Source organism: Haliaeetus leucocephalus, unplaced genomic scaffold, assembly GCF_000737465.1.
Source record: "Haliaeetus leucocephalus isolate CR32 unplaced genomic scaffold, Haliaeetus_leucocephalus-4.0 Scaffold555, whole genome shotgun sequence".
NCBI lineage: Eukaryota > Metazoa > Chordata > Aves > Accipitriformes > Accipitridae > Haliaeetus > Haliaeetus leucocephalus.
Window position 1 is genome coordinate 19,508,417 of NW_010972991.1, and position 8,943 is coordinate 19,517,359.

General features: G+C 39.6%; 1 protein-coding gene across 1 annotated transcript in view; it reads right to left on the reverse strand.

Annotated features, from left to right (window-relative positions):
* Positions 1 to 395: 395 nt before the first annotated feature.
* The window catches only part of SDC2 (syndecan 2), a 51,418-nt gene continuing 42,870 nt past the window's right edge, over positions 396 to 8,943 (reverse strand). The window contains exons 3-5 of the mRNA XM_010577142.1: positions 4,830 to 4,963; positions 3,893 to 4,028; positions 396 to 2,647 (exon numbers count right to left, since the gene is read on the reverse strand). Of these exons, the coding sequence (XP_010575444.1) occupies positions 2,484 to 2,647; positions 3,893 to 4,028; positions 4,830 to 4,963 (434 nt within the window). The 3' untranslated portion in view covers positions 396 to 2,483. The remainder of the gene's footprint in view (positions 2,648 to 3,892; positions 4,029 to 4,829; positions 4,964 to 8,943) is intronic.

Below are 8,943 nucleotides of genomic sequence, written 5' to 3' on the forward strand. Positions count from 1 at the left end.
TTCTGCATGTAACAGAGCGGATAATGGATGTGTAGGGGAAAAAAAGGTGAGTGGTGAAATAGAGCTGAAACTTTACTATTGCTTCTGCTTGTAAGCAGATGCGGGAGGAACCAGACAAGCATATTTGGTAGCCTGCATAATTACAACAGATGTCTGCATTGGATAAAGTGTCCTCTACATAAGGTATAGAGGCAGAGTCTAACATACATAAATAAAAAGAAAATAGCTTCTCAATATCAATTTGCTTATGAAGAAGGAGGAGACAATTCATCTGGTGTTTCATATTTATAGCTATACTTACAGCGATATTCATTGCACCCTTAAAGAAAATTCAGATCTACTACCTTAAGCAAAGTAGGCTTCAAAAAACTGGATGTCAGACTATACAAATAAAGTATTAGTTTAGGCATGGTAGACTTTATTTTGGCACTTGAACAAATGCTTTATTTTACAGCAGTGGCACAGCATTTGCCAGAAATTTTCTTTTCTTGGCACAGTTATTTCAAGCAGTTATTTTACTAATTGAATTTCACTAAATATTGCACAATAAGATATACCTGTTAAATTCTTACCCTGTTTTTACTTGTTGAATTTGTATGGCTTTGAAAAACTTGCCAGTAAGTATAAGTAATTTAAAAAGCAATATATTAAATATTTTAGCACAGGATAGCATTTGTTTGTTCCTAAATGACCACTGAACTTGGGACAGCAACAAATACAAGTTAGGTAACTCTTATCTGAAGAGCTACCAGATCTTATTTACAATACATTGCCATTTCTGAGAAGCAGTTCAGCTTGACGTCCTGGACACCTATATTTTGGAAATCTCGAAAATAAAAAATGAGGAGGTTAACAGAGCAGAAGACGAAGCCATTTGTCTGTTACAAAGCATAATATAAGGAGGCAGACTATCATCTTCTCCATGTGTCCCTCTATCCAACACCTATCTGAGGTCTAAGCAACAGAGCCTTTTCTCTTCTACTGAGAATATTTCTTTCTTCTCTTATGAAGATACTCCACTTGTCTCAACTCTTCTGCTGGAGTCCAAGCAGAATAAACCAAATTTTTCCGAAAGGCCAGGCAAAAAACAAACCTGAACAACAAATCAAAAACTGATATACACAATAAATGAACCCGGGCACTTCTCTGAATTTTACAGTATGGAAAACAACATTTGCAGGAAGAACAGGTCTGTGTCAATACTGCCATTAAATATAATGCAAAGGTTGAATGACTTGTAACTCATACACCAGATGCAAGACATAAACATTCCCACTTTTCTCTGTCACTTGTGCAATACATCTGGTCTGAGGATCAGCCTGATCAACAGCCTTTTTTTTTTGGTCTGGGTTTTTAAGATCTACTAGACGTAGTCTGTGACATTAAAACATAAGCAAGCAGACATAAAATGAAAAGCGTACAAAAGTATATCACAATGGAATTCTCAGTATTAGGCCACATGATTTATTCAGTAGTGTTTATGTTCCCAAATTACAATTATGTCTATCCATGTAAGACTACAAAAGTTACCATTAGAATTGTCTGTGCTTATAAAATACCAACATTTTCTTTTACTGTTATATACTCATTAACACCAGTCTGCAACGAGTTACATATAATCATAGGCACTTCAAAGGCTTTAAAAGACTTTTACAACTTAAACGCATTTTTAAAGAACAAAAATTTAAACCCCTACTTGTACCTTCAAATTGCAAATAATTAACAAATACAGTGGCCATAGAAATCTGCAGCAACTTCTCAAAATACTGTTAGAGTCTTTGGGTTTGCTTAGATTTGTCAGTAGCTTACTCCAAATCTTCCTTACAGGAGATTTGTTTAGTAAGAACACGACTATACAGTTTGTAGTAATAATCCAATTTTACACATTAATTTGCTGTTACAAATCTCACTGAAGCTACAGGTACGCTGAGAAACAATGCAAAGTGTAAAATTGATATTCGGACACTTAAATTTATACAAAGTGGAGGTTAAAGTTTACGTAGCTGAAAAATTACATTTACACTAAAAGTTACTGTTATCTGAATTATCTGAAGACAAATTGCACCATGACAACTACAAAAAGGCATTTTTTTGGAAACAGATAAATTAATGAAATAAAATCTAACTTGTAAGATCAATCTGAGACATGCCAACAAAAATTAAACAACTTTCATTGAACCATAGGATAAAACAATAATTTTCATTATTTTATATTTATGCATAAAGTTTTAAAAATGATTCAGTGAACATCAATGGTTTTATAAAATAATGCTTTGCCACTGTTATTCACAGAACACTGCAAATGTTAAGTTTTAATTTTACATTTTTAAAGGAATACATGAAAAGTTTTAAATACAATGGGATTTTATCATAAAGGTGCCATAATGGCTCTTTAATGAAAAAAAAAATCTTCATTATTCTATGCAAAAGCTTTATTTAAAAAAGTTCAGTGATCTCATAAATAGAGACACTAAATAGGAATTTTACGCATAAAACTCCTTAGTAGGTGCCTTTTGATAGGCAGCACAGGATGGTTTACGTTCACCAAGATCATAACTGCCTTCATCCTTCTTTCTCATGCGATATACCAGCAGCAGGATAAGGAAGATTGCGAAAAGAAAACCGATAACTCCACCAGCAATAACAGCTGTAATCAAAGAAACAAAGATTCACAATATGCCAGAAAAACAAGTTTAACACCACATTTCTTTTTCATCTCACACAATGAGTTTGCCATTATTTTCAAATTGCAGAAAAGGGCTCCCATTATGTAACTGTCTTGATTATTAGTATCCTGAAATATATTCTCAGAAAGCCTGTCTGTGTTTATGAAGGCTATCATTTAAAAGGACATTCCACCTACAAGTCAACATCCAACAACCCACAGTACTAAAAAGGTTATCAAAAATTTTCCAAAACCTCAATTAAGAAAGCTGCCAATACTGCCAGAGCATAAAGTTGTCTTAATTTATAATAATATTTCTTTCAAACTAATTTTTCAACAGTTAACATTTTCAGCCTTAAAAGAACTATTTTTTTACACTAGCCAAGAAATGGGATTTCCCTTTTCTCCATCAGTTTTCACTCTGACTGTAGACTGAAATGAATTTCCTGTTGATGAGTAATAGGAGAGAACATTTCATGTACCTGTAGGAACAGAGGCATTGCATTCATCATGCACTAGCGAGTGTGTAGAAAGTATCAACTCTAACTAGACTTCAAGAGCAAACCTACATGCTTCCATTGATGTGGGTATTAAGGCTATTTCACATTTGGATGCTCACAGGAAGATGTGGTCCAAACCTGTGTGACTTTCATGGGTACCAACACCCCCTCTGAGGACATGGGGGAAAAGTATACCTATAAAAACTGTTCTTATGCCAAAAAACCCTCCCATGTAGTGAAAGCATTGGTGGCCAGCCTGTGCCTCCCTGGGTTATGCATGGAAATAGACCCTCTGTATCCTAAGGACCGTGCTCCTCCATCCCTCTCCATCCACCCACCCCTGCCATGAGCTCCTCCCAGGCAGTGTCCATCTGCCCCAGATGCACCAGACAGCAATGTGCTCTTGGTAGTGTGGGTAAGAAATACATTTCTACACTCCAAGCATCAATCCAAATTGCAACTCCCTTTCCGAGCTGTGGAAGCTCCAGATATTAAGCAGGCAGTATTTAACTTGTGGGCATCAAATCAATTAGCAACAGACTTCACTATTAATTAACTCCAGAAGATGCCCGTCTCATTCTCATCAAATCAACCACTGGCTACCCACTATGAAAGTGTTTAAGAATCTACCAAGAAAACACTAATGTTGAGTTTGCATTATTTGATATGGATTCCCTCTTTTCTATGGCATTTCTGGTGAGATAGACCTTGGCAAATGCCGCCTCACCTGCCAGAACTTCTGTTCTCTGGAAGAGGTTTTCTGAATGCTTCTCAGTGAACACGTCAGTGTCATCCCCTGGCTCATCACTCTTTTTCTTGGCATCTGTCTCAGGCCTTTCCTCTTTATCGATTTCTTCAGGTGACTGTGGCACAAAAAGGAAAACAGAGCATCGTTTACAGACAGGGCGCACCACAAGTCAGCACAGTCACTGCCCGTCATGGGCAGCCACGAAGCTGTGGCTGTACACACATACTCCACAATACTGACAAACACAACACATGGGAAGTTTTTTGATCACAGAATGCTGTGCCAGACATTGTAACTGGATCTATTTGTCGTCATGATGTCAGAATGAAAAACACTATCCACAAGTTTAAAACCCCCAAAAGTATATTTAGCAAACAGCTGCTAAATATTGCCGGTGTTTATCAGAATAACAGCCTCTGAATGAAATAACAATTCCGAAATTAATCCATCAGGTATGTTATATTCAGAATGCCTTTGAGGGTAACTTAGACAACATTACCTATGGTAGTAGAAGGGAATACTGAAATAGTAAATGGAACCTGGCAAGTGTTCAAACTACAGCCAACCACACAACATTCTCCTTTGAGAAGAGAAGTTTCATGTAGAATTTTTTAATAACTCCTTGAGAGATGCAAAAAAGGTACAGCTCAGACCCAAAGGTGTCATGAGAAACTCTTGTGTATCATGAGATATTCTTTTCTGCATCTCTTCTTTCATGTGAAATCCAGACATCCCTACAGAGACTTTCTAATAGGTATGAAACCGAGCAGCTCTGTATTCATTTAAAAGGCTGCAGTAGCATTAAGTAAAGTTTGTGAGGGCTTTTTAATCCATATAAATCAAACAAAGTTAACATCAAGCTATCAATGGGGTACAGTGGAACCATTTTAAATGGTGTTGCTCTCCAGCCACGCACCTTTGTTTGTGCAGGCACCTTGGTCTGCATTTTCACCGTGGTGGTCTCAGCCCTAGATGCATCACTAGTTGTCGGTAACTTTGGAAATGTTCTGGATGTTGTTATCACTGAACTATCCTCATCTTCTTCAGCACCTGGAGGCAAAAAAGGTGACATTTCACTGCCCCGTGAAATTCTTCCAGACCAATTTCATTTTTTATTATGACACTAAGGTAGGGGTGCTTGCACAGCCCACCCTAGGCAAATGGCCTAGATGACAATGCCTGCTAAGATAAAGATGCGAGTGCAAACAGAGTGCCCCAAACTGTCAGGGAGATATTTGCCCCAAGTGATTCCATGAAAGAGGAAGGGAGGCCACCAGCTGGATTAAGCAGTAACCAGGAAATTACCATGATATTTTTGAAACAGAAGGAACCAGCCTGAAAAGAAGTATGAAAAAAGCATAAACACTTGTAACAGGGGAGAGACCCTGGAGCTAAAGCAGCCGCGGTCAGGGCTGGTGTGACTATCTGACATGGCCCCATGGCAGCGGGGGCTCTGCCAGGGCTTGGCAGTGCCACCCCCCAACCTCATGGCTGCTCCCAGGAGCCACCTCTAGCTCTCCACAGGGGCAACCCCGGGACCTGCACCCTGGGGGCACAGGGTCACCTCCTGGGGGTGGCAGGAGGTCGTAGGGCCCCGGTATCACATGGGGCTGGGGGCACCCCCATCTCCCATAGCGAAGGACTGTGGGCAGGGGGTCCTGCACACCCAGAGGAGGGGAGCTTGCACACCGCACGCCTGCGAGAGAGATGTGTGTGTGCACACAAGTCTTTGTGTGCCTGTGGCACATGTTGGGATAAGTTACAGAAGGGGGATTGGAAACTTGTAGTTGCATAGGACCATTTTGTAAGTGGCTGGCATTGTGGTTATCTGTTGTATTGCTGATATTGAGCCCCAAACTATAGTTCAATGATCACCAGATAATTACATGTCATAAACAAATCAATCAAATAACTTCTTTAATCCTCACTTGACTTAAACTACATGAACTGAACAGTTTTTCCCTGTAACACACTGCTTCAACAACAAAATCTCTCCTATACAGCAAATCTGTTAAATCCTCAAACATAAAAAAATGAGTAGTTTCTACCCACATAAAGATTGCTATTATTTTATGTTTCAGTCACTAGGAATTCACATGTTTTTAAACTCCACATAATACAGAAGCCTTTTTCTTTTGAAATAAAGAGTAAGAGGATAGAAAACTCCCTAAAGATGACCTTAAATTTAATTTCCTCCACATTCAAAGCCCTGCTGGAGTATGAAGGCTCCTTTAGAATAAGATAATGGACATGTCTAATAAATATCCTTTAGTGATACTGGAAGGAAGAAGACACAGACAAGAGACTAAATTATTGCAAGACCTGAAAGAGAAAAAGAATCAACCTTGTCTTGGACCACTCCTTACGAATCTCAATGTGTTCCGCTCATTACAGACACCGGTTACCCAAGTAACCATTGGGCAATAAATCCAGCAAATGTGCATAATTCCTAACAAATTCCTAACAAATAAAAATATATCCTCTAACAGCAGAATGGTATGACTCACTCATTCCAAACTGATCTTTTATCTTATTTTTGTAGTGAAAGAAAACAGGCTGAAAATACGAGCGCAATAGCAAAGTTTTGAACTCACAGTCAAGAATTATATACAATTGGCATTGAAAGGGAGGGCGTTAACAAAACAATAACTAAAACAACTTCTGTACTGTAGAAAATAATATTTGGAATCATTAAAAAAAGTACTACATTAAAGCTACCGGCACACAATAATACTGGAAAAATCTTCAGAGATACCAAAATTACAGTGCAACCTCCAGAATAAAGACCTCACAACAAGAATTAGGTATTTTCCTGAAATGCTACTCAAAGATCAAAAACCCAACATCCTTCTTCAAAACAGAGGTGAGGAAAAGCATCCAACAGGAAAAATTTTCTGGCTTTGCCTCAAGAGTTTTCTTTGAGAAATAAGGGCCCAAAGGATAGCTCGGCCTGCTTTACCTTCCAAAGTTCCTCCAAATTACACAAGACTTTCACAGTCAAGGAAATTAAAATTGATGATCAGATTAGAGATCTGATGAAACACACTTTGAGAGTACAGAACTTTATTTTCTTCTTTTTATGAAATGATAAGTCCCATTTAATCACAACTGCTCCTCCAAATCCTTAAATGCCACTTTTGCTTTAGGCCATGGTTGTGTCTGCCAGATAAAATGGTGAGCACTAAAGATCTGAACCTCTCTCGCTATGGAGGATGCAGATCTCCAGTTTCTCAACAACTGGGTGACTAATCTAGCTCCTGGACTAGTTGCTAGATTTGCACCAAAGGTACCCAACTCCTCTTCCACATGGCCTCAGGTGAGTCCTGACAATCCCCAAAACACCTGGGCACCTATCATTTAGGCCTGACTCAGGTACTGGCTCAGACACATCCCTATGGTTCCGGCTTTCTAATTAGCTTTATCTAGACAGGTCTCTGCTTGGCTTGGAGTAGGTCTAAACAAGGGGAAGGCATTTCCTTTGCTAAACAGAGTAGTATTCTCAGAATAACCCATAAATAGGACTGAAGGATCAAAAAATCCTCCCTAATGCTCTCCAGAACATAGCATTAGCATTTTATATAGTATCATGTTCCCTAAAAGGTAAAAAAAAAGAGAACCACTCTCCTCCCTGAATCTAAATAGGACAGGAAAGAAAAAACCTACAGTGTCATGAGCGTAATTTCCAGCTAGGTTCTTAAGAGGAATACTGTGAAATGGTTGGAGTATGAGAGCTTACTTCTTCCTTTTGAAAATATCGATGTCTCTTTAGAAGGTTTCTGGAATTGGCCAGTTTGGGTGATGGTGCTGGGTATTAACTGCCTTGAGTCACTCTACAAGTAGATATTGCCCTCTTAGTGAGGGCACTGCAAGAACCCTGCAGTAATTAAACCCATAGCCATCTCTGTGATGTAGAATTGAGAGCTCTCGACCACCACACACTGTCTTTTATCCACTGCAACTTCTTCAGGTTGCCCAACTGCTATCTTCATAGTGGTCAAAATAGCTCCAGATTGTGCTGTAGTATTGGAAATATCTAGTATAGCCCTCAGTGATGTGTCTATTAGCTGCTCCTTGGATGATGGGAATGCAAATGCTCCTTCACACTTTTGATGCTTGAGGAAACTTGTCAGGAAATCAAGACTGTGCCAACTTAAATTATTGTACACTACAAAAAAGCCTGCAGTAGTTAGCACTCTTACTTGCAAAGTAGTGAGTGATTAACTCTTCCTACCAAACAAATCCAATCATTTCACCCTATCTTTTGGCATCATGTTTGTTTGCTGTTGCACATCACACTCTGGGAGTACTACCACCACAAGCAAACTTGTCATAAGGTGGGCGCACACATACCCACCATCTCTTTCACATCTTCCATCTCTATCATCAATGCAACACATACCAGAATGACACATTTTTAGCTGGCTTATCTCACCCCCATTCACATGAAAAGTCCCCAATGCAACCCTTAATCAACATAGTGTTATGCAATCAGAGATGACACTGTAAACATAAAACTAGTGCCCTATCAGGGCAGCTGAACTAAATATGGACAGTACAAGGATGTCGTGTCTCTGATAATTCTCACCTGAGGAGGGAAAAAAAAACCAACTAAATTTGAAGAAAGAATAAAAGGAAGAGTCCTAACTGCACTGAAGTATTAGATTCTGTCCAGCACAACAAAAACACACTCTCATACAGTATCAGAGTAGGTTTTTACGTTAAAGGGCCTGGAGAACCAGGCAGTCAATGTCATAAAGCATGCTTGGGGCTGGTGTAGCAGATGGACAGAAGAAGCTCTTGCTCCAAGCCAATCTGAAAGGCACTTACAAGTGGAACTTTAGGAAATGGGAAATGAATACTTGCTGTGTTGCCTGCACCACGGGAGGGGAAGCACATCAGGAGGGGGTGTGTCACCCACCTGGAGTGCCTGCTGGGCACACTGCCACCAGGGCCAGGAGCATCCAGTGCCAGCCATGGCCCCGTGCTGCCTCCTGATCAGCACCTGGGACAGCACCCATGCCTCCCCCCCC